This window comes from Leptonychotes weddellii, chromosome 1 (genome assembly GCF_054177405.1).
Source record: "Leptonychotes weddellii isolate Sample4059 chromosome 1, ASM5417740v2, whole genome shotgun sequence".
NCBI classification, from domain to species: Eukaryota; Metazoa; Chordata; class Mammalia; order Carnivora; family Phocidae; genus Leptonychotes; species Leptonychotes weddellii.
Window position 1 is genome coordinate 173,106,112 of NC_138369.1, and position 27,498 is coordinate 173,133,609.

Sequence of the window (27,498 nt, forward strand, 5' to 3'; positions counted from 1 at the left end):
AATATTTACAATTTAGAAATGGTAAGAATATTTTTATTCTGCATCTTTAAATCAAAAACAAGAGAGAAACTATGAAAACCACAGACGAATTACACAATGTCATAAAACACTGACCAGAACAATCTTCACTGCCTAACTCAAGCAGCTACAGTCTCTTATTTCTAAAAAGGAGTGAAAAAGAATCAAGCCATTTATAATTGATACCAACCATATTTACTGTAATAGCGCTAAAGTTAAGGTGTTTGGGTTAAACCCCCTTTTTTTAAAATTCAAAACCTCTTTTATGTTTCATCTGAAACAGATTTCTTGGCTTCCTGACAGTTCATTTTCAACATTTCAAAGGCATTACCCTTACTAAGAAACATAGGTTGAACTAAAGTTCCAATTTATAAAACAAAGGAGATAACAGGCATGTGATATGTGGTTTAATGCAATAAACACCGATTACATAGTACCTTTGATTAAAATTAGAATATCATTAAGTATTGTGACAATCTACTCATTGCATATTACCTGTTAATTAGACTTAATTATTTTATGTGAGAAATTTAATTTAACAGTTACATGATAACAATGCATGTTAAGAAATATTGAATTTTTCATTTACATTTTATTTCTCATCCAGCTTTCTGCACCTGCTTAGACATAACAGCAATATTTACATGCATTTTCTTCTGTAGTGTAAAAGCATTAGGAATATCAGAAACCCCTTAAGGATGTGGCAATATTAATTAATCTTACAACAGACTCACGTTACTTCCATTATTTACATACCTTTCATAGAATTGATACATCTTTGCTTTATCACATAATTCTTTCCTCACATTTCACAATCTCAAGATAACAGTGATTCTCGTAGCATGATCTACTGCATGTCCAGGATAAGGTAGATAAGATGTGAACAGGATTTTAATATTTAAGAAATAATCTTAGTAAATACTTTGAAATTAGGAAAACTTCTTGGTCATATTGGACGCACATTTATATCTGCGATTGAAATATTGTCTTATGATCCTAACTTTTATACTCACCATAATACATTTAAGCTGTTCAGACTTTAAAGAAGATGGCTCATATTTAGAAATAAGTTGGTTCTAATGCTAACTGTTTGGATTTTATATCCAGTATGATAATTTCAAGGACAGTATCTGAGAGAAATATAAAGCTTATCTCTATATGCAGAAGATAAGAATAGAATGTTAAAAGAAAAAGGTGAAAAATCTTTTACTGCTCAGGTGTATTTTTTAACCCAAAATTTGCATGTGTCCACTAGGAAAATTTGAAATACCATGCTCCTCATGTAAAGGTATCATCAGTTATTCTAGTCTTACCACATTTTTGTCTATCTCTGATAGATATCATTTGATTCAAATCAAATCATTTTGTTCAAATGTACTTCAGAGATTATGACGATGAACAAATATCAAACAAAGAAATAAAAATAGTCATATTGTGTAACTACTGGATTTATCACTGCCTCTTGGCACCTGCTTAACTTAACTGCCTAGAAATAGTGAGCTCTGCCTCCAGTTGGCCACAGCTTTCTGTCCTTCCTCTGGCTTGAAGACCTTGCCCCAGAAATCCCAGTTCTCCCTAGCAAGTGAGTGTCTTAATTTGACCTGTGATAACAAAATATCATAGACTGAATGGCTTAAACACAAGCATTTATGTCTCAGTGTTCTGCAGGCTGGAAGTCCAAATCAGGATGCAGGGTGGTCAGATTATTGGTGAGAGCCTTTTTCTGGTTATGTCCTTACATGACCTTTCCTTGATGCAAGTACACAGATACCTCCTATCTCTTCATCTTCCCTAAAGGGCATTAATCCCATGATGGGATTCTACTCTCACAACTTCATCTACAACTAATTACCTCCAAATCCTATCAGCTTAAAGATTAGGCCTTCAACCTATGAATTTGGGGTGGGGTGGGGATGGTACACAAACATTCAGTCCATAGCAGTGAGCTTTCTTGATTTGACGGAGATCAGCGAGAGATGGAGCTAGTGCAGAACTTCACAGAGTGAAGCTGCCCATCAAGATCACATCCTACCAAGACTTCACGGACTTTGTTGAGTTTTACTGTCTTGAAGATCCTGAAAGGATCTTGAAAGGATCCTGAAAGGATCAAGATCAGGGAGCCAGCATGGTGGGGTTCTGGTGCAGACTGTGGCTTCTATCTTTGTCCCCATAGGATGTAGAGCAGAGCCTAGGAACAATGCCCTCTCCTGACTCTTATAGGGCACTGATCCCATTCATGAGATTCCACCCTTATGACCTCATCTGCTCCTCATCACCTCCCAGAGGCCATGCCTCCCAATGCCTTTATACTGGGGAGTAGGGTTGCTACATGTGAATTTGGTGCGGATGAGGCACAAACATTCAGTTCATAACAGTGCTTCTCCACCTTCCTGTTCTTCCTTAGGATGTGGTGCCAGTAGATTTACCTTGTTGGGTTTGCTACTTTATACCTTAGTCCACAATAGCGTGGCCACCAAAAGTTATGGTTATTGATTCTTGAAAAAGTCCAGTCCAACAACTTGAATCCAACCAGCCAGAATTCTGTGGCCATAAATCCTTTCATTCTTTAATTTCAGTGGAACAGTGGCAAGGACAAGTTTTTCCTAATATTATCTATGTATTCTTGATACCTAACCAGTGACTGAAGTCAGCTTTTGTTTGTGGTGATTTAAACTAAATCGTAGTTTTCTAATATATTGGGCTTTACAAAAATAATATGAGAATGTCATAGTATTAGCAGCTATCCTTAGATTTTAATGAATCTGCTGGATCTAATCCTAGGCGATTAGTCATTTAAATTATCGAAACTTCAGTTTCCTGATTGGTAAAGAGGGAGAGATGGATCTAAACTTGTTATTTTATGAATTTAGGCATACTGAGGTTAGAATCTTAATTATATATTTTTTCATTCAACAGTATTTTTTAGACATGTACTACAAACCAAGCACTCTTCCAGGTGTTGAGTATAGAGAATTAAACTAAGCAAGCAAAAATGACTTTATGAGCCTTACCCTCTAGCAAGGAAAACAGATACTAAACAAAACAAAGTAGCAAAATCTATAATATGGGACAGTGAAAAGGGCCAAGGAGAAGAAAATAGAGCAATGCAGTGAGATGCATCAGCAGCTAACACCACAAAAATCGTACATAATAAACACCCCAAAATTCAGCGACACTTCCATGCTCAACTGGAACCAGCTGACGCAGGCTGACTTCCAATGGGGAGCTTTGTGTCCAGCAGCAAGGCTTACCTCCACGCTATGGGTTCAGTAACACTTGTAACCAGGCAGAAGAGGTGACAGCTACAGGGAGGAAGGAGTTTCACGGCAATGGCAGAGGCACGAGAGAACAAGCCCCATAACAAAAGCTGATTTCGGGTGTCTATTCATGTCACATCCAGAAAGTCAGGTGGCTAAGCCTATCACCAATCCAACAGGGGAATGCACTTCCTTTGGAAGGGCTTTTGGAGCGAATATCTGCTGCATAAACAAGCCATTTCAGAAGTGTGTATCTGTGAATGAAAGATCATTATTCAAGTTTGTGAAAACATGTATATTTACATTTTCTCTAAATTGCTTCAGAATTTTATCATCACATATTGAATAAGAAAAACCGACATAATTTTCACTATGTTGTTTTAAAGATGTTAAAGAAGTAAATGGTATTTTTGTATCTTCATTTAATGATCTTCATAATAATTATTCGGGTTCATAACATTTATTGTATAACATTAGAAGTAATATATTATTAGTGCTTTTCAAAGATGCAAAATGATTGAAGGGATATACAAATATTGCAATATATCTAGGAAGCTGGAATCTACTTATATGGATCAGCTTAGAAACTATCATAAAATAACATAGAATTTAATGCAATTATAATTAAAAATGTGTCATAGAGATTATACAAATGAGCTAATAGAAAAGAACACACAGAATCCTCTTAGAAATGTAATATCATCATAATATTTTGAAGACGTAGAATCTAAGATCAGATAATATTGATTCTGTATCCATACAATTTCAAAAACTTATGTGACTCATTTGCCTTACTACATTTACTCACATAGATCACTTTATTTCATATGTTTTGGGTCCTCAGGAGTGAAATGTCTTCTCTGCTCTAGTATTGCTGATAAGAGGAACCATTTATACCCTTCTGATGAAGATGAAGGCTTGATAAGAGTAATTCACCTCTTTACAATAATTATTTTTATCACTCTTGCTATCTTAAAAGGCTGCCTATGTAACAGGATTTAAAATATTACTTGTTAGATACAAGTAATTCAGTGATAATCCTGTTTGTTTAGGAAATCTTTGATTTATCTTGGGATTGCCAAAAAGTCTTCTAAAGATTATAAGAGCAATTATCAATGTAGTCAGCCCAATACCATAAAAGGTATTCTAATTTCTGATACTTTTATTTTTTCTGTGATTTTCTCAGATTTCATAATATGATGAATTTTTGTTCCCAGTTCTTATGAGTCATCAATGCTAACAATTCTTGCCCTGAGAAACATGTCACATGATTGCTTATTTTAATTATTTTTTAAAAGAGTGTTATTTTAGATTTTTATCCAAGAATAAAAATTAGATACATAAAAATTCAAGATCATATCCTAGTAAACCAAGATAATAATTTTGCTTGAATATGTACACATTTATTTTAAAATTTTATTTAAAATTGTTTGATTCACACAATGAAATATTCTTTCCTAGAATGAGTAGAAATGATTCCACTGTAACATAACATGCACAAAGCCAAAGCCAATTATTCCTAACATCTTTTTCTAAAGTGGGAAGAAAAAAGAAAGTAAAAGAAACACGTATTTATGATTTTCCAGAAGCTCTCTGGGAAGTACCAGAGCTATTTAGATATGTAATAGATATATTTAAATCTTTATTTTTTTTCTAAATTTAGAGATTTATTTTGGGAAAGCAAAATCAAAAGCCCTTCCCAGATTTGTTCACCTGCCTGAATTAAAATTGTAGGTGTCTGAGAAAATACTGGTCACCTATTTAATCAAATTTACAATAAAATAATTTAAAATAAACATAAAAGGAAAAAAATGCTTCCTTGATAAAATCTTTGTTATACAGTGGGTATTTTTCATTCAGATTATGGTTTACAATGTGTTCTTGTTTCAATATTATTATTATTTTTAAAGATTTTATTTATTTATCTGAGAGAGAGAGAGCACAGAGGGAAAGCTAGAGGGCAAAGCAGACTCCCTACTGAGCAAAGAGCTTGATGCTGGCTCAATCCCAGGACCTTGAGATCATGACCTGAGCCTAAGGCAGATGCTAAACCAACTGAGCGACCTAGGCACCCCTCAATATTATTTTGATTTAATTTCTCTACTTCTTAAATCCAATAATATTATTATAAAATTGTTGATTATTTATAATACAAATTTTGTACATAATAGGATAGTGCCAGCTGCTTGATACTTATTGCCATATTCATTCATTAAATTAATATTTATTTAATGCTTACTGTATGCTAGGCAGTATACTGACCCTAGGGAAACACAAAAAGAATGCACATTTTTAAGCTCAAAAAAATATATATATAAGGATAAAGATCCATGTCAATATTATTTTAGGAGAGGTTGTACATTTTTTGTTTTTGTTTACTATGATGCAGTGCTCTGAAAATATATCACACATGATTCATTTCCAATCATACTTGAATTACTTTTATTCCATTTGACTTAAAATATTTTGCTTTGTTATATAAAAATAATTTTTTAATAATAGCTTATCACCTCTTTAAATAAAAAAGTGTTCTAATCAAATGCATATTAAAAATATAAAATATAGGGACACCTGGGTGGCTCAGTTGCTTAAGCTTCTGCTTTCGGCTTGGGTCATGATCCCAGAGTCCTGGATCAAGTCCCACATCTGGCTCCTTGCTCAGGGAGTCTGCTTCTCCCTCTGCCTGCCATGCCCCTGCTTGTGTTCTCTCTCTCTCTCTCTCTGACAAATAAATAAATAAAATAAATAAATAAATATATATATATATGTCAACGTGAACAGTAGTTAAGCAGAAAGAAACTGATATAAGTCCAATTAAATAATACTATGGGGGTGCCTGGGTGGCTCAGTCATTTGGGCTGCTGACTTGATTTCAGTTCAGGTCATGATCTCAGGGTCATGAGATCCAACCCCACCTTGCAGTTTGCACTCAGCAGGGAGTCTGCCTGAGAATCTTTCCCTCAGCCCCTCCCCCCACTTGTTCACATTTGCACGCTCTCTCAAATAAATCTTAAATTAATTAATTAATTAATTAATTAATTAGTACCATGATTACTTGAATGTTAAAAATACGTGACAATTTGATACCAATTTTTATTCAAGACATTTAAAGGAAGATAGAAGAGTTTTACATAATTCCCCACATTTCAGCCTCTCACTTAAGAGGCAATAAATATAAAGGTAAAATAGTGTTGATGATACCTAATGTAATTGCAACTAAATTTGCTCACTACATAACATGCTTAAAGATTGCTTGACAGGTCATAAACACCACGTTAACTGTTATCATCATTATTATTTCTAATGTTGCTATTATTATAGTTATTATTATTATATTATAGCAATAATACTAAGAGTTTTGTTTTTTGTTTTCCATTATTGTGACCCAGACCTTCTTTTATGCATATAATAAGCAACATTCTAGAATGCACAATCATGCCCTTTTAGATTAACAGTGAAAATGTTTTAGTTTGTTTTTGAAATTTTTAGTTCATCAGTGTTTGATAAGTTCATGAAAGGAATTAAACTTACTGCATATAAAATTAATAACCTAGACATCAAATTGAATTACTTTTAACCTGATAGGGCTTTCTTTTCAATTCTAATAGTAGTGACAAACTCCAAAATTGTTTGACATCAATAAGCACAAATTACATAAACTACAGAATGTGCTACAGTTAAATCAGATTCTGAAACTAACATTATCATTACTTATAAAATAAGTTTAACACTGCTATATCCGTATGACCAATCATTGTTCTTTGGACAACTCAGAAATTTTTATGAAAGAGATCCACTTAAGCTTTGTTTCCTAAATTTCTATGTAAAATTGTGCATAATAATAACATAGTCCTTAAAATACTGTAGCTTTATGCAAAATTCAATTATATAAAGCGGCCATAGAGGAAAAAAATAACCATAGGTAGTAAAATACTTTTACTAGTATATTTATGTATGATTTAAGGAAGAGAAATATTAAGACAAGAAAAAGAATAGTAGTAGAAAGAATATTCACTGTACTTATAATCAAGGTTTTCTTATTATCCGTTATAATTATATCACTAATATCACTCAAAGAGAAACCCAATGTGTGCTAAGAAGTAGGCATTATCTTCATATGACACTTATGACTCCAGGGTCATAAAATATGCTGAAATTTATGCATAACTTGGTGTTCAAATTTGGTACTGAAAATGCACATCCAACACTATGGTTGGTTAATTGGCAATAAGCACACATCTAATTTAGTATTCCATGTAGCCTCTAGAATTCCCATGGTACATGGACTGAGTCCAGTTAATTGCCATAGCAGATTCTGCCTATGAATGAACATGCAGTAGAGCTGGATCTAGGAAATTATTAATTGAATTATCCTCTAAATGTGCCAAAGAATATATTAGTTTTTATTCCCTTGGTAGTTTCTCTCAGCATAAATCAAATGAGAAAATTCAATGACTGAAAAAAGCATCAAGGTATTTTAGATATTTAAAAAACATGTGCAGTTAATTCCCAGTTAATTTAAGGGGCTGGCCTCTTTACAAAATAAGCAGTAAGAGTCTATGAAAGACAATGTATTACCACAGAATTAATACGGGATCAAAGTCCTAAATTCTGCGATACTGGGAAAATGAAACACATGTAGGTATACCTTTCCTTCTCCATTAAATGCAGTGATGATATTTAGAATCCATACTTACCTGGATTTTCACTCATTTATTTAACTGTTATTTCCTGAACATCTATGGAATGTCAAATATAAATTCAGGTCCCGTATAAAATTGTGAGAAAAGCAACATTGTCCTTGCTGTCATGGAACTTATGCTTTAATTCAGGAAGCACATTAAGATGAAGTGTATCAAAAAGTGATGAGACAAATGGGAAGCTAGTGCAAAGTGATGAAAGCAGGAAAGTAGGTTAGGGATGGTGAGGGTCTCAGATAGAAGTTAACTCAAATAGAGACAAAGCAGATGCAGAAATAGGCATAAGCCAGCTAATGTGGAACTTTATAAATCTTTATAGAAGTTTTTGATTTCAGAAGTGTGAAGAGAATCGTATAGAAAGAATTAATCAGGATAGTAACATTGTCTTAAAATAGAAGCTGGTAGGTTAGTAAGCCAGTAAGGACCAGCCTTCTAAAGTTAACCAGGTAATGATGACGGCCTCAACCAGGGATGTAATAGTGACAACTGAGAGAAATGAATGGTATTTTTATATACTGTGATTTATTGGTGAGTAATGAATGTCAAACCTTTAAGAATATTTTATTTTATTGCAGTTCTTAAAATCTAATATTAAAGAAGAAAATTTGAAAATGTTATACCAGAAGGTATGATGATTAGAAGAGGGTAAGGTGGGGTGCCTGGGTGGCTCAGATGGTTAAGCGTCTGCCTTTGGCTCAGGTCATGATCCCAGGGTCCTGGGATCGAGTCCCGCATCGGGCTCCCTGCTCAGCGGGGAGCCTGCCTCTCTCTCTCTCTGTCTCTTATGAATAAATAAATAAAATCTTAAAAAAAAAAAAAAAGAAGAGGGTAAGGTGTTTCATGGAAGTATAGAAACCATTTGGAGAGTGTGCAAGACAGATTTGCTATAACCCCAATACTGTTTTAGAAGGGCAATACATGTTGCATCATCAATATGATTTTCAAAAACATTTATTTATAATGATTGTAAATCTTACCCTATTATGCTTTTCAATTTGATTCACAAAATGGATAGTGTATAGTGAGTTTGTGTAGTGAGTTGCCTGATTCTATTATTCATGAACCTTTGGAAATTCAGGTCGAAGATTTTTATAGTTCAGATCCCAGAGCCTGTGTGTTGTGTTTTGTTATCAGCTTCAGCCAGCTCATGAGCAAGCAGAATTCATGAATCCAGGCCAGCACTCAGCAAGAAGTAAGACTTTACTCAGGTCTCAGGTACCAACCACAAATAAACCATGTTCAGAAAAAAGCCTTCAGAACTTGAAAGGGAATGGCAAGAAAGTGAAAAGCTTGCATTAAGCAAATAATCAAGGAGGGAAGTTTTGTGCAGTGTCAGGAATGCAGTGATGAGTGCTGGCTGCTCCTTCAGCCCTAAGTCTCAGACATAATGCAAAAGATAAAATAAAAAAGTACATTTACCAAACAAGAGTAACTTGGCACCAAGCTTAAAGCAGTCTTCAAAGTTTCTTTAATGTCTCCCGGTATGCCTGGAACATACTTTTCCTGATCCCCACTTTGAGGAATAGACAAATTCACTCTGCTGTTTCTTCTTCTGCTGGCAGCTTTAAATTAGAGATTCAATCAAGGTCATGGATATAAGTACTGTTGAAATATCCTAGCTCAGCTGCCATTTAATTAAATTTAAATAATTTCTCTTTAGAGATCTTTCCATTGTGATAATAGCTAGGAGAACATAGTTGTTTGATTTTTAAGGTCTGTATTCATTTTACATCCAGTTTTACATATTCTCCTTCTCACAGTCTTGCAATAATGTATATAGTCTTGTTAATCATATATTCATAAGTAGAAGATGTAGGCCTGAAAATCATGTGCTTCCCAATATCTTTACCACCAAGGAACTCACATGATTTTCTCTCATGCATTCTTCAGTTTTAAAGTTACTAACTTGGGCGCCTGGGTGGCTCAGTTGGTTAAGCGACTGCCTTCGGCTCAGGTCATGATCCTGGAGTCCCAGGATCGAGTCCCACATCAGGCTACCTGCTCAGCGGGGGGTCTGCTTCTCCCTCTGACCCTCTTCCCTCTCGTGCTCTCTGTCTCTCATTCTCTCTCTCAAATAAATAAATAAATAAATAAATCTTTAAAGTTACTAACTTATTAAAAGGATATTTAGTAAAAAGGATTATTCTTCATTTTCATTATATGAATACATACATATGTATGTAATTACATGTATGTGTGTAAACTCCCAACCAGAGGCTTTTATAAACATGAGATAATTAACATTATCCTGAAGGATTTATAATTCTAGCCAAAAGCAAATTTCACCTTTATATGGTCCAGTGCTTCTTTATATATGGTAATTATTATAACCCTCTCTATATATTTTTAATTCGTCCAAGACTCCTGTTTTCTGTGTTAGTAAACTCCTAGAGATTAAAGAAACAAGTTCAACTATTAATTCTATAAAGAAAAAATAATCAAAAACCCAAAGCTCAAATTAATAAACAGAAAATCAAGGTGACAAAAAAAAGCTGTCTGGCAGAGTTGGGACCTGAATCGAATGGCAGGCCTGATGCTATTTCTAATATAATATTTTACTTATAAAGAGCAACTGCAAAATTCTGTCTTCTATTGTAGTTCAGCCACTATTTGCGTGTGTGTGTGTGTGTGTGTGTGCGCGTGTGTGTGTGTCCAGATTCTTATTGTCAGGCTTAATGTGACAATCGATGGGAAGAATTTAGGACTGTATTTATCATATTTTGTGTGCTCAAAAAATGTTAGAGGTAAGGGATCATGATCTTCTGGAAGTTTTCTTTGAGCCCCCCTGCATATCTTAATTAGGTTCGTGCTAATACCTTTGAGACAAGAACCTTACCCATCCCACTTCCATTGTATGACATGCTGCTTTCATGATAGTTGTGTATTTCTGCATCTGCCTGACCCACTAGAAAGGATTCCCTGTTGACATGAATCCCCCACATTTTAGTAGTACTTAGCATAAAATGGACACACAATCATAATTTGGGATAATTAGCGCAGCAGCTATCTTTCCCAGAGCAGTGCATTCAGAATCGTTAAGAGGAAGCCTTAGACATCTGATTTTTTTCCCCACAAGCTCAAAATATGATTTGATGAATAGCCAGGTCGGTGAAACTTTTATACCTAAACAATTATAGCCACACTTGCTAATGGTTAGCTTAGTGTCAGTGGACATAAATTTTGATATTTTGACTGGAGATGTGCTATTCAATGATTTAAAAATTGCAGTATTTTGGTGGGTAAGGCACCCTAAATATTAGTTAAAATGTCAAACCAAATACAACTAAACCATAAATAAAATGTTAATGATTCACAGTAGTTTATAGAACATACATAATTCTTAAACAAGTTATTGTAGAAGTTATTATTTAAGGGATCAAGTACAATATATGATATCACAATACTGAAAACTGAAGATGAATTTTGCCCTTTAGGTAACACAATAAAAAGATATAATACTGTTTTTTAACTCTCAAGCATATTACCTCATATGCAATACCTTAAATTTTAAAAATATGAAAATGAAGCCACTTATGATTTAATTCCAAATAATATCTCTCAACAAATAAAACAGATAGCTTGAAATTTCCCTGAAACGATGCATATATAAGTGTTCACACTAGAGCAAACACACACACACACACACACAGACATAAGGTTTGTAAATTCACTGAGACTAAAAAGCATCAAAATTAGAATTTCACTGTTGAGAAAGGTACCAGTATTTATGTTTGCTATTTTTAGAATATGGTGAGTATTTTGCAATTGCATTTAGTATTTTTTGCTATATCCTGTGAATGATATTTTTAGTAACAAAACCCCCTTAGTTTTCATTTTATTCTAGAATATTCTTTTATTAGAGGCATTGTATTCTCAAGAAAAGTATATTTAGGGGCTCACTCAGTTAAGCGTCTGCCTTCAGCTCAGGTCATGATCCCGGGGTCCTGGGATCGAGCCCCACATCAGTCTCCTTGCTCAACAGGGAGCCTGCTTCTCCCTCTCCCTCCATCACTCTCCCTGCTTATGCTCTCTCTCTGTCAAATATATAAATAAAACCTTTTAAAAAATGTATTTTGACATTAACAAAATACCTATAAAGTGTAATTATCATATTCAGATATGAAGATATCATACTCAAAATGACAATTGCATAGCACATGTTAGGAATTAGAATGATGGAGGGAATGTAACACATTTTCAACTCTTAATGTTTTGAAAAGGGATGGCAACTTAATTTCCTAATAAATATCCTAATAGGAAGTAGAATATTAAGCTCAACTTGGGAAATTCCTACAAATTTTCCTGATGTAAAAATTACATAGTAAATTCATTTTTTAAAAGATTTATTTATTTATCTGAGAGACAGAGACACAGAGAGAGAGCAGTGGGGAGGGGGAGAGGGAGAGGGAGAGAGAGATTCTCAAACAGACTCCCCACTGAGCTTGGAGCCCAATGTGGGGCTTGATCCTCAGGACCCTGAGATCATGACCTGAGCTGAAATCAAGAGTCAGATGCCCAACCGACTGAGCCACCCACGCACCACAATAAATGCATTTTTAGATGAAAAATATAATTTAAAAATTGTTTAAAAAGCAATTATATTTTAAGGCATTAGTAAATATGCTCATTTGGGGATTAAATTTATTCTTTATTGAGATGTTGAATGATGTCTTCCATTTATTTGAGGAATTTTACTTTCAATGCAAGACTTCACTTGTCATGAATCAAGAACAAAAGTGCTATGGTTAGCATATTCATAATTTCTTAACCACAAGAGGTTTAGACTGCAAATTTTGAGATTACCTTTGAAATACCAATCTTATATATAAGCAGTAAACAAACAAATTTTATACACTACTTCAATATATCTTTTTAATTCCAAATGAAAGGTATATTCAAATTTCCAAACTGGAGTTTAGGGGATTATCTTTGACTTTCTGATATTGAAACAATGGATTAACTTTTCTCTCTGTTTACAGTTTTAAATAAACTTATAATTTATTATTTTAACTTTTTGTGTTTTGATGCTGAAATAGATGAAAGTGTATCTGTGTGTTGTTTCAAGTTACCTCAAATTATAAAATAAACTTGAGAGAACATAAAAACTTCAAGAAGGTGGGGGACTTTGTCTTTTCATGTTCAGCATTTGGTCCCCAATACCCAGAATGGAACACAGGATGAAATCAGGAAATATTTATAAGATATAAATTCTACAGCAAAGCAAAATATACTTTATTGTCTTCTATCCTTCTTCTTCTTTTCCTTCTTCTTTTCCTCTTCTGTCCTCCCACCCTCCTTCACTGTCCCTCCTCCTCTTTCTCCCCACTCCAGGTTTTGTTATTTTTCAATTCTTTTTTTTTTTTTTAAGATTTTATTTATTTATTTGACAGAGAGAGACACAGCAAGAAAGGGAACACAAGCAGGGGGAGTGGGAGAGGGAGAAGCAGGCTTCCCGTGGAGCAGGGAGCCCAATGTGGGACTCGATCCCAGGACCCTGGGATCATTACCTGAGCCGAAGGCAGACGCTTAACCGACTGAACCACCCAGGCGCCCCCGTGTTATTTTTCAATTCTTAATGTAAGGTTAACTATCCTGCGTTTTTGTCTAAGCACCTTTTATTCAAGGATATATTGCTAAAATATGATTCTAACCGTTAAACCCTTAGTGCAGAAAATAGCTGGCATGCCCCAGAGTACATTTCTTCTTACATCTTAGCTTCTCATACATCAGCAGAGAAATTGGAAAAGTGGCCATGATTTTAATTATCTCATTTTATTGGCATCACCTAGAAATAAGTGAATGTGCAAATGTGCACTGGTTTCAATCAAAATTTTTTCTAAACTGTATTACATGTTTCCTTTATTGCTTGAATACAGCATATAGGACTAATAAAATACTTCCTTGATTACTTGGTATAATCACTTCAAACACTAATTTCACTATTAACGATCTACAGAAACCACTCTCTGAAAATGTACTTAGTTATTAATAGAGTAACTGACACAGTGGTATGGTTTCATAACACAATCATAAAGAGCCAAAAGACTATGGGTTGTCTCTGCCACCACCTTCCCAAATATCCCAGAATCAGGTTTCTTGTATGTAGAACAAAGCTTTATAGATGACTCTCATGTCCCTTTTCATATATTAGATGCTATGAGATCTGTCCAGTTCTGCAGAACTTGAAATGACCATGTGCAGAAAGTATTACAAGTTTAACTTTTTCATAGGTAAATACAATAAATACAAAGATCTCTTCACATAATGAGAACTTGGTGAATTCACACACAGTTGGATATAAATTTTTCATATCTCCCTGTCTGAAAGTCTGATTGGGGTAAATTTCTTTATCGTGTGATTGATTTTTAAAAGTTGTTTGAAAAATAAATAAATAAGTAAAAATTGTTTAATTCTAACAACTTCAACTATACAAAATATAGAAAATAATTTAATATTCTTAACACAGTCATTTGATTCAGATCTTTGTTGTTTTTTTTTTTTTGGTTTTTTTTCTTTTCTCTTAAACAAAAGGAAACACGTTTTTCTTTAGTTACCTTTTTTGGGGAGTGTACTCTATCTTTTGTCAAAGAGAAATTATGCTGACATTTAAAAATGGTAAGGAGGACTTTATTCAAATCTATTGCAGTGGGGGTCAAGACTGTTACAATAGGAGAGAGAGATTGAACTCAATTCTGACTACAACAAGCACAAAGTGGGGACTTAAAGCCAATGAGCAGAATGATAGAAGCCAGTGGATGGAAAATTACTAAGAGAAACTTTATTACATTTCAACTATAATGTGCTTCTTGCTAAACGAGCCTGACAGAATTCTTGCTAAAAGCAGGCCACGGACATGGGCATTAAGGGTGGGTAATAAAGGACTTGATCAGATTTCAAAGATACTCGGATATCAATGGAACAATTCCCACTAAACCGACTTAGCAAGAGTCTTTACTAAAGGAAGAAGCAGAGCAGGGAAGGGCCTAAGGACAAAGCCAAGTGCTTAGAGAAAGGCTTATAGAAGCCTGACAAAAGTTTTGTCAAGGAGGGCATTGTTGCCACTCTCCTTGGTTCTCATTGTGACCAGAAGCTTTCTGAAAGGGCTCCTCTCCTCTTCCATCGAGTGAATGACATATTTCATCTTGTCACTAGACAGGTTTCTCTGATATTTTCCTCTACTTGGCTCAGATAAAATGTTCTTCCAATAAAGTTATTTCTGCTCATTGAAATTTGTAGAATATTTTATTTTGGACTTGAATGGGACTTGGGGGACATGCAATGCCTTGAGAGACATTTCTACTACTTTATGTCCTGTTTATGCCATCTTCCTCTCTCCTCCTTCCCCCTGCTGTTTGGTTAACTGCCAAAGTTTATTTCCTCTGCACAATATTTGAAGCCTTTCGTGATGTGAAAGGCCTACTTTTTTAAAAGGCTGTTGCTCTGAAAATTACTATTTTTGATTTATCAACATGAAATATGGCTACTGGTTTTTAGCCTGAAGTTTTCACATGTTGTCGGTAGCAGAGTCACATCCCTCTTCAACCAGTGACCCAACACTAATTGCTGGATTTTATTAACATGCCAATCTTGTGCCAGTGAACATTGCTGCCTTGGTATTGGTATGGTATCTACAAAGCATATACTGTAGAGGAATTTACTTTATGTTTTACTGTAGATGGAAGTTATCAATATTTTCTTGCCTCACACCACAAATACATTTTTTTTTTTAATGTGGCTTTCACAATGGCATGCATTGCCTGTAAGCATGTGTGCATTCAACATCAGTGATTCCAAATTAAATTCCTACTGAGATCATCAGGCAAACAATTAGCAGAAATTACTTGCTTTTGTAGAAAAATCAAATCTTGCCCTAAGTTTATGGTTAAATTATAACGCTATAACACATATTCACGCAGATGTCACATGATGGACAGAGTGGACTGTGAGCCAGCTACTAACAGTTCCATTAGCATGTATGACTTTCATATTGGGCTACATTTATATGCAAATAAATTATTTCCTTAGAATATTATAATATTAAAGAGATTATATTTCATATTTATTAAGAGTAATAAAATATTTTATAGATAGAGCTAGAGATATAGATATAACCTTAGCTTTTGACTCTGAATATCAGGAAGTTTGGTTTCTCTTAGAGTTGCACCCCTAACACATCCTTAGATTTTTCACTTAATCTTCCCAGGCCTTGAAATAGTTTTTTTTTTTTTCTTTTCTTTTCTCCTTGAAAATACCTTCCGTTCAATTTAACTGAACTGTTGAATTGAAAATTCATTGACTGCTTAATTTCAAGTGAATTTGATGTACAGTTTTTGAGAACCAAGTAAGCATTATACACAATGTAAGGTATCACATATATAATTGTGACCATATCTTAACTCATGAGACTCAGATCATTTGGGGGAGAAACAATGACATAGATCCTTCCACTGCCTATTACCATGCTGAGGGAAAACATAACATCTGTGGCATTCTGCACAAAGTACAGAAGCTCACCCACAGCTGAAGGTCATGGAAAGGCTGTATTTAAGAAGTGTGGGGCTCAGTTTTGAAGGCAGCCAGATGAAAGGAAGGACGGCACATTGCAAGCTGAGAGAAAACCATAGGCAGATATGTCTGTGTGATATTTAGCACACCTAAGTGCCAAGATGTGTTATTACTTATTTAGACAGTTCTCTTTTGGGGGACGTTAAGTTCTTCTGAGTTTTTGTTAAGATAGCAATGCATTAAGGGGCGCCCTGGTGGCTCAGATGTTTGGGCGTCTGCCTTCGGCCCAGGTCATGATCTCCAGGTCCTGGGATGGAGCCCCGCATCTAGCTCCCTGGTCAGCAGGGAGCATGCTTCCCTCTCTCCCTCTGCCTCTCCCCTTGCTTGTGCTCTCTCTGTCTCTCTCTCTCAAATGAATAAATAAAATCTTTTTTTTTTAAAGATAGCAATGCATTAAAAGTCCTTTACATAACTTTTTAATATTTCTACCTATTTTCTCTGGAAAGATACCTAAGACTGGATTGCAGAATCAAAATTATAAAGCTTTTTAAGATTCTTTATCTTCCTGAAGAATTGTTCAAATTGTGTTCACTTCAATAATGTATGATAGGATCCACATCACCAAAATGTTGCTAGCACTGAATAATATAATTTTGTTCCTGGGTTGAATGGATATATAATGAATGGTCTCTGGTTAAAATCAACGCAAATTCACATCCCAGACCTACAACTTAGTGCTAGAATAAGCTTGACAGCTCTTAATCCAGATCCTTCGTGCTTACAACAGGATAACACCTTCCTCACAAGGTTATTGAAAAGATAAGATAGAATAAAATGTATAATCTTATTGTCTTACATAGAAAAAACTCAATTAATATTTCATACCTCTGTGTGAGATTGGCAATATAAACATACACTAAAACAAATATAGGACAAGAATTTTTCAATTACTTGTGCATTTGTACTACAGATTATAATTCTTATGTATCTTATATAAAATCCCTTGATAAACAAAATTGGTGTAGCTCATTTTTAAGTAATTAGGTAGTAAAACAAAGCATGTAAGTTAGATTACTGAAGTCGATAATTAATGAAGTGATATTTTTAAATGGTTAATATTTGTAACAATAATAATATAAATACCAGCAACATTTTAGTTACCACTTAATATAAGGACTTTGCTTTTATGTAAAAATTTTAAAGATGAATTCTTTCAAATAGTTATATAGTCAAGATATTGAGACTCAAAGAGGTTATGATTGATTGGCATTTGTGCTACATCATAGTTCTAGAATGGAGCAAGACTAAAAACCATTTTGTGTGTCTTCACAATTAGATTATTTCAATAAAATAATATAATAATATTGTCTGCTTTTTCTTAACTATTTTTATAGTGGTCTGATGTAGGGTCTGGAGAATTGACAGAGCTTCATAGGAACTGATTAATTTTCAAGTCAACTTTGTGGATTAAATTAAAGCATCTCTGGTTTAATTAAAACTAGAAATGATAGTTCAGGAAAAAAATTCTTAATTGTGATATTGACATTTCAACTTAGATTTTATATCTGTTTCAAAATATCTGATAGAAGAGATTATATGAGTAAGACAGGATTTAAAAATGACACAAGACCACTGATTTTGTTATCCTAAACTCACACTTTATAATGAGGTTTGTTCCAGAAACAGATTTCACATATGTAGATAGCTATTAATTAATTGAATAGATAATTTTTTGTCAGATTATTAAAAGCAAACTTAACTCTGAGCATTAATGTTTCCTATTTTAATAATTGATCAATTTCAAATATTTGTATAATAATTTTAAGATTATTTGGTGAAACAGTCAAATGACATATTTTCATGAGTTCTGATGTCACATATTAAATATATGAAGTTAGAATTGCTGTGGCTTCTTTTTGTAGTCAAGCAGTTATTACTATTGTTTATGCTAATCAAGTGATTATTTATCTTAAAGTAAAGGTCCATAAACGTTATGTTATTTTGCTTTACAGATGCTCCAAAGTTTATATCAAACCAAACAATTTATTATTCTTGGGAAGGAAACCCGATCAATATAAGCTGTGATGTGAAATCTAATCCACCAGCATCAGTCCATTGGAGAAGAGAGAAATTAGTCCTGCCAGCAAAAAACACCACTAATTTAAAGACGTATAGTGCAGGGAGAAAGATGATATTAGAGGTAAGTCTTCATGTACATATGAATAAGTAGTACTATTTGAGCAGTTGCCTACTCTTTTAGAATATATATATAAATATGTTAATATAAATACATTCTTTTATCAATTCAGTGCACATTGTTATCTATGGACTATACAAATTACTCTCCTATGCCTGTAAAATGTAGAAATTTTGGGGGCAGATTCCTTTCTCACTAATAAAATTATTTTCAAGTTAAATTACCCTGGTTTATTAAAAGCTGAATGTGAGAAAAATGAATGTTTTAATCACTCAGGAGTACTTACATAAGAATGGTTAAAGCTTCTAATTCTTAAACTTATGATCTATTCCTAGATAGACAGCTAACCAGAGAATGAGTGACACAGCTTTTTTGTACTTTTTCAGAATTACCATCTTCAATGGACCTCAAAATTGTACTTTTAGTTAATAGCCTCCATTACCACGAAATCATTTTCCCCCCTTTTGGGATAGAGTTGAAATTAACAGCAACTCTTGTTGTAAGCATATTCTCTCTTAGTAATAGTTACTGGGATTGAAAATTGTATCTATTACTATCATCAAATCTCTTTCCTGCATTGATGCTTCAGAATTTCGGTACATTAGAATTACAGAGTTGGCCCCAACATTCAGCAGTAGATTTCTGAAAGGTTAACTTAATTACGGATTTCAAATGCGTAAGGGCTGAGGTCAGCTATTTTCCACCTAAACTGAAAAAGAATGATAGAAATTGAACAGAAACGGAGGCAAGATAGTATTATTAGCCATGAAGATAATGTGCCTGTCTACAGGGATTGCTACACAAGGAACAATTTCTTGCAAAATGGGAAGTTTTTTTTTTTTTTTTTTAGAATGAGTCTTCATCCTTCATTAATATTTTATATTCAATAAAATCATGAGAGGGGCAAAAAAAACTAATGTATTTCCAGCCTGTCGTGTACTTTAAATCTGCTTGACTTTAGGCTAAAAAGTTCATGTCTGCAGCAATTGCAGAATATATATTTTTCCAACTGTGTACTACTTTATGAGCTTTACATACCAAATATCTAATGATTTTGCTATTCAATAGATATAATAAAATGGTGGCATTTGTCTATCGCATAAATTAATAGTTAAGCTATACCTTGCCTAGTGCTGTGGAAATATAGGTTCGTGTATTACATTTTAAAAGGGTGTGATGCTTACTTGATACAGAAAAAAAAAAAGAGTATGGCAAGAAGCTGTGAATAATTGAACATGGGTGAAGTTGGTAGGAATACTAGAGTCTATTTTAAAACTTCCATATATTGTTTTAAAATTGTTAAACTTTTATTATTATGATTATTTTAGATAGCACCTACATCTGACAATGACTTTGGACGATATAATTGCACAGCTACTAACCGTATAGGAACAAGATTTCAAGAATATATTCTTGCTTTGGCTGGTAAGTATAGCACAATAATTTATAAGATCTCATAAAATATATCTATAAGCAAATAGCTTTACATTTTAATAAATCATGATACAGGTTATTATTAGGAAGAATGAACCAGTGCTTAAAAATTTAGAACAGTTGCATCTGACAGATAGATAGTGAGGACTTAGAATATATTTAATGATCAGGATTGATTTAAACCCTGATTCTAATCCCCCAACTTTACAAGTGAGCTATCTATAAAAGAAGTAGAAGAGGTATATCTTAAGAAAGCAAATTATATTTTATGCTAAGTAAGAATCCTATCAAAAAATTAAAAAGACATCTTGAGAGAAAATAAACTAAAATTAATCTATTTTAAAATCCTAAACTTGAAAGTACAAATAATAAGCTTATTTTTAAGGTAAATAGAAAATTTAGAGTTATAAAACTTGCACTGAAGGCTGTTGCATTTTGTGTATGAAAGCATTCTAGTTGTTCCCCAAAAGCTTAAAGATATCAAAATAGTAACATGTAGATACATTCATTTTAACTAGAAATCCAGTTATGTTTTTAGTTACATAAAGTTATATATAACACACACATATATATTTCTAGAATTTGCATTATGTTTTTACAAGACCAATTGGAAGTCTGAAAATATACATTGTAGTATATTTTGCATAGGTCAGAAGATACAAAAACATGATTCATTGCCTTTTAGGACTAGGTAGAGAAATATCAGAAAATTATTGTAATGTTATGTTTTAATAGAATAAGTAGCTTCCATGAAAATATTTTTAAATGTTTTCTAAGTAGAGTTCTAGTATATAACTATAATTTTATATTAAGTTACAAAATATATTTACTTGTATTAATATGTAAACCATGTCATTAGTTGTAAAGACCAAAGGGAAATTTAAAAGTTTACAAGGCTAATAATACTCAAATTATTATGTACCTGAAATCTGTTTCTCTCCACTTCAGGTTGTGCTACACCAGAGAAGGGATTGTGCGAAAGGGCTTTAGGGAAGAAAGGAGGAAGGAAAGTATTGAGATTAGAGGGAATTTAGGGAGAAAAGGAAGGAGGGAGGGATTAAGGAAGAAAGAAAATAATGAATATCACCTACCATGAGTTCTTTAGAAAATTAATCTCAATGAAAATCATAGGAAGTAGACTATCCACATTTAGGCATATGAATAAACCATTACATAAGCAATTAAATTCTAGGAAAATGAAATGTGCTGAGTCATACCAAAATTCATGGATAATAAATTGAAGTGAGCATGATCTGTACTGATCAGAAGCATTCATTACTTACATTAATTCCAAGCCTCAGGAAATTAGGCAAATTTTCTTGTAATTAGTATGAACTTTTTTTATAAATAATAACTAAATATGTGACCAATATATGTATATGCAATTATATTAATACTAATATATATTTTACATTACTTTCTTACAAATGATGTAAGTGTGTGTCTATTAGGTAAACTTATTAATGACCAGATTTTTAAAAAATTTTCATGTGCTTGTAATTCTAGAAAAAATATGAAAAATAGAATATTATATTCATGAGATTTTGATATCTTATTAAATTCTCAGGAAATGGGGCACCTGGGTGGCTCAATCGTTAAGCATCTGCCTTCAGCTCAGGTCATGATCCCAGGGTCCTGGGATCGAGCCCCGCATCGGGCTCCCTGCTCCGCCGGAAACCTGCTAGTCCCTCTCCTACTCCCCCCTGTGTGTATTCCCTCTCTTGCTGTCTCTCTCTCTCTCTCTGTCAAATAAATAAATAAAAAATCTTAAAAAAAGAAATTCTCAGGAAATATTTAATGTCTGTATTCCTGCATAGCTCACATTTCTTACTATAACATTTTTCATTGAAAAATATGTTTGATACCTATCCTTCTAATGAAGATATTAAGTTAATGAGTTTCCCTCAACCTAACCATAAAAAAAAAAATAGAAAATGTTCACTCAAGCTAACAGCTAAAATGTTATTGGAAATATTTCTTGAATACTGCAACTTTTCTAATATTTCAAAATTTTGTGACAAATGCATACCTGAAATTTGTTTCAGAAGAGGTAGGTTCAACTGAAATTGTAACAGAGATATAAAAATAAATTAGACCCTGAGCCTTAGATGGGAAACATACGTTTAAACATCAGCATTTATAAACATTATTCCTTTGATGGGAACTCTTTATTTAATGCTTACAAAATTTAGTCTTTCCTGAAGAATTTGAACAATGAAAGTGCAAGGTGATTTTAAATAAAATGTTATGTAGAAATTTAAATATTTCAAAACAGATGTCAATATCACAGCTCAATATCTCATTGGCCTATCCGACCTAGTAAAAGGTCCAGATCATTTGGCATGTGGTATTTTATTGTTTTTAAGATTTTTTTTATTAGACAGAGAGAGACACAGCGAGAGAGGGAACACAAGCAGGGGGGAGTGGGAGAGGGAGAAGCAGGCTTCCCGCTGAGCAGTGAGTGCAATGTGGGGCTCAATCCCAGGGTCCTGGGATCATGACCTGAGCAGAAGGCAGACGCTGAACAAATGAGCCACCAAGGCGCCCCAGCATGTGGTATTTTATACTGTAGCAGATTACTTTGACTTAAAAGGGCAATACATTAAAACAGCGACAATTGCATATGAAATTATGTGCTATATATTCAGAGAAAAATACAGGAAAAAGCTACTTTTTTTTCGTGTTTTTTTTTTAATTGAGATGTCATTGTCATGTAACATTACATTAGTATCCGATGTACAACACAATGATTTGGTATTTGTATACATTGTGAAACAATCACCACTCTCAGTCTAGTTACCATCCATCACTACATGTAGTTACAAGTTTTTTTCTCTTAACTTCCTTTATTTCAAAAATCTCTTTTTCCTTTTCCTTTTCCCTCCTTCTTTTCTTCCTTTTTTACCTCCTTTATAATTAAGTCTTACATCTGAGCGAAGGAGACATCTGTATGCAGGTGGGGGCACAGAAGCCTACCATAAGGGGTCAGACCCTCAGCAGAGTTAATAGACTAGAGGGGGGTTCAATGATCTAGTGTGAGTTGTTAGAGTCTAGGCAGGTGAGAAGGATTTGCATGTGCCAAGACAGAAACAGCAAACCGGAGAAGAATGTCGGAACCTAATCAGTGTAAGGAGGGGTCCAAGTAAAGTGGTGGGGGCAGTGATGGATGATTCATTGCTACAAACGTATGGGTAAGTAACATCTGTGATTATATAAAAATACAAAAACTAGAATGACCCTGGGGTAATGGTTGGGTATTGGAGTTACTGGTGTTAAATCTGGTTTTAATGTATGTAGATAGATATAGAAAGAAGAAAATAAATTAAGGTGTGTGTTTGTGTGTATTCAGCCATTTCTACAAGGAACTTCTTGTTGTCAGGAATCTTACTCAGAAAACAATTTCTGTATATGTAAGTGATGAGTCGCTAAATGCTACACCTGAAACCAATTTTATTGTATGTGGTAACTAACTAAAATTTAAATAAAAACTTGAAATTAAAAATAAAAAGAAAAGAAAACTATTTCTGAGCTAGCTCTATCCACTGAGAGGACTTGGGTGCTCCAACACTTCAACAGCAAAGAGCATACACGGCTGGCAACCATGTCTTGGTTTCTAATTCTGTTCCTTACTAAAAGTGACCAGGGTTTCTTGTAAAAGTGGCTGATTCTAGGAGTAGGACAAAGAGAGTACAAGATAAGCCTGGAACAATGTGTTGTGCCAGGCAGAAAAGAAATTAAAAAAAAAAAAGACACATGCCAAAAACATCCATCAACCATTTTTATTTATTTATTTATTTTTTAAAGATTTTATTTATTTATCTGAGAGAGAGCACAAGAGCGGGGAGCGGGAGAGGGAGAAGCAGACTCCCCGCCGAGCAGGGAGCTCGATGCGGGACTCGATCCTGGGACTCCAGGATCATGACCTGAGCCGAAGGCAGTCACTTAACCAACTGAGCCACCCAGGCACCCTATTTATTTTTTTTTTTAAGATTTTATTTATTTATTTGACAGAGAGAGACACAGCGAGAGAGGGAACACAAGCAGGGGGAGTGGGAGCGGAGCAGGGAGCCGGATGCGGGGCTTGATCCTAGGACCCTGGGATCATGACCTGAGCTGAAGGCAGACACTTAACGACTGAGCCACCCAGGCGCCCATCATCAACCATTTTTTAACAAATACCATAATACAAATGAATTCACCTGAGGGGCATCAGTGGTTGCTAATACAGGTATATGCTGAGAAAAAATTTAGCAGGTTAGATGACAAAATAAATAAATAAATAAATGGATATACTTTTAAAGTGCCTACCTCCAAATTATTTTTTAATTACAAGAGAAAATAGCAACATTATAGTTGTAAGCTTACCAGATCCTACTTTAATTAAGTGATCAAAATTAACATCTCCATTAATGAGAAAATTAAACTTGGGTGCTACCAGAAATAGGCAACGAGAACAACACAGAATAACAATTGTAATTTTCCTGCCAAAAGTGCATAATCAGAATCTAGTATGAGGAAAGAGAAGACAAATCCAAATTGAGGTACCATCTACAAAATAACCAGCCTTCAAAGTGTCAAAGCCGTGCAAAGGAATAATTAAGGAAACTTTCTATATTAAAAGACAGTAAAGATAAATATAACAAATAAATGCCATGCCTGCATCTTTTGTTATAAAGGACATTACTGGGATGATAGGTGAAATTCGATTGTAATCTTTGGATTAGATAGTAATTTAATTGTTTTCTAGAGCTTATGTAGGAGAGTGTTTTGTTATAGTAAATACACACTAAAGTTGGCACCATGTCAACTTACTCTAAATGGCTCACATTAAAAAGATAAGTTCTGCGGGCTTTCTGCTCCTTGGGAGCCTGCTTCTCCCTCTGCCTCTCTCTCTCTCTCTCTGTCTCTCATGAATAAATAAATAAAATCTTAAAAAAAAAAGATTAAAAAAAAAAGGGCGCCTGGGTGGCTCAGATGGTTAAGCGTCTGCCTTCGGCTCAGGTCATGATCTCAGGGTCCTGGGATCGAGTCCCACATCGGGCTTCCTGCTCCTTGGGAGCCTGCTTCTCCCTCTGCCTCTCTCTCTGTCCGTCTCACATGAATAAATAAAAAAACCTTAAAAAAAAAATTAAAAAAAAGATAAGTTCTGTGCACTACTTACAAGTTTTCTATAAATAGAAATTACGTTTTTAAAAAAGAATAAGGGCACCTGAGTGTCTCAGTCAGTTGAAATCAGCTCCAGTCTTGATCTTGGGGTTGTGAGCTCAAGCCTTGCATTGGACTCCACACTGGGCATGGAGCCTACTAAAAAAAAAAAAAAAAAAAAAAAACTAAGGCCAATAAACAAATACACCTAAGATATAGTAGCTTAAGAAAAGCAACATAACTTGTGAATATAGATAGCATTCTTGATAAAAAAAAATCCAATCTTTTATGTGTGTGTATATATAATTTCTATATGTGATCTTAAAAATGGTTTTAAAATATTAAAAAGAATTTTTGCATATTAAATAATCATTGATTCGCAGACATCTTGTGTTTTTGAATATGAAGGTATAATTTTTACTCTAAAATACAGTAGTTTATTTAGACACCTTTTTAAAATATAATAATAAGTATAGGGCGCCTGGGTGGCTCAGTCGTTAAGCGGCTGCCTTCGGCTCGGGTCATGATCCCAGAGTCCTGGGATCGAGTCCCACATCGGGCTCCCTGCTCAGCAGGAAGCCTGCTTCTCCCTCTCCCGCTCCCCCTGCTGTGTTCCTGCTCTCGCTGTCTCTGTCTCTGTCAAATAAATAAATAAAATCTTTAGGGTGCCTTCTTAGCGCAGTGGGCAGCGCGTCAGTTTCATAAAATCTTTAAAAAAATAAAAATAAAATAAAATATAATAATAAGTATAATTAGTATGATATGTATAATAAGTATAATAATAATTATAATAAGTATGATGATAGTACTGTTCTTAACAATGGTGGTATAGTCTTTATTTGGCAGGATATGGAAGTGTATGGTATAGTAGTGTGTGGAAATTGGCATATAAACACCACTTATATTTGTGAGCTGGGTATTTCACTTCTATCTTTAGAAAACTACAATTACATGGGAAATATCAGATATTTCCCATGTGTGTTTGATAACCAATTTTGTTATATTAACTTTTTATTGAAATATCAAATACGAATACAATTAGATGAAGACAGGGACAGAGAGTTGTTTTTTTTAAAAAGACTTCTTCATGAATTTTTTTTTTTCAAGTTCACTTCTTAGGGTGATAATGTTTTTTTCTAGCTAGAAAACATATTTCTTTTTCGATTTAAATACCTGTCTTGGAGCAAATTAAAGATGTAGAATACATAAAGGTAAATCAAATTGCAACCATATAGTTAACAATTATTATTCCTTCCTTATAGTTTTCTACTTCTAATAGATCATGATCTGACAAGGCAGTCTATATATGTATATGTGTATTTTTTATAGTTTTTGTCCAATGACTTTTAATCTAACTTTTAAACATTATCAAATTATTTCATTCATAATTTTAACTTTCTTACTTCATTTCATCTTTGTTATATTTAACTCTTAACTGTAAACTTTTTCATATTAAATCTTAATATGATGAGCTCCCATTTGCCTCATTAGGTGATAGGTTTTTCTGATAAAGTCACCTTCCCCTGAGCACTTTTAGGGGAGGGACTCTGCTGTAAGCTGGCAGGGAACATATATCTCACATTGGGAATGGGTGCTTCCATCCTGAAGGGGGTCTCAGTGCTCTACAGAAGCCATTCCAAGATCCACCTGATCAGAATTGTGTGAAGACTAAGTGAGAAAATAAATTCAAAGCACCAGCACAGGGCATGTACTCAGTAAATATTAGCTAGCTACTATTATGGCCAAGCTGTAGTTCATACTGATCACTTTTCTTTGGCTAAAAATCAGTTTGTTAAATGTCTCTTTAGATATAAGACATAGGTCTAGGGAAAAAAATACATAGATTTAGACATTATAGACCAATGCATAGTAAAACTTGATTGTGGGATAATGACCTCACTTATAGTGGACACTATATTTCTATTAAAGGATACAAAATTTCATGTGATTTTGCCACTTTTTTCCTTCTAGTCCTGTATCTTTTTCACACAAACTGCTCTTAAGTGAGTTTTCGCATGCTGTGCTTCACAATTGATTTTTATTTTAACCTCAGTCAGGACCCTGTACCTATCCCTATTAAATCTCATCTTGTCCATTTGGACACATCTTTTTAACCTACTGAGACCCTGTCAAATCCAATGTTTTAGCCCTCTTTCCAGAATCGACTTAATTCAAAAATAACATGAACTGTGGTCATCTGTATTTTCACCTAAGTCATGGAGAAGTCTATCAAGTCATGTTT

At 34.0% G+C, this 27,498-nt stretch overlaps 1 protein-coding gene across 2 annotated transcripts in view; it reads left to right on the plus strand.

Annotated features, from left to right (window-relative positions):
- NCAM2 (neural cell adhesion molecule 2) overlaps positions 1-27,498 on the plus strand; it is a 470,380-nt gene that overhangs the window by 349,554 nt on the left and 93,328 nt on the right. For both annotated transcript variants that reach the window (XM_006727618.2, XM_031031149.2), the window contains exons 10-11: positions 18,493-18,680; positions 20,006-20,102. In XM_006727618.2, coding sequence (XP_006727681.1) covers positions 18,493-18,680; positions 20,006-20,102 — 285 coding nt within the window. The remainder of the gene's footprint in view (positions 1-18,492; positions 18,681-20,005; positions 20,103-27,498) is intronic.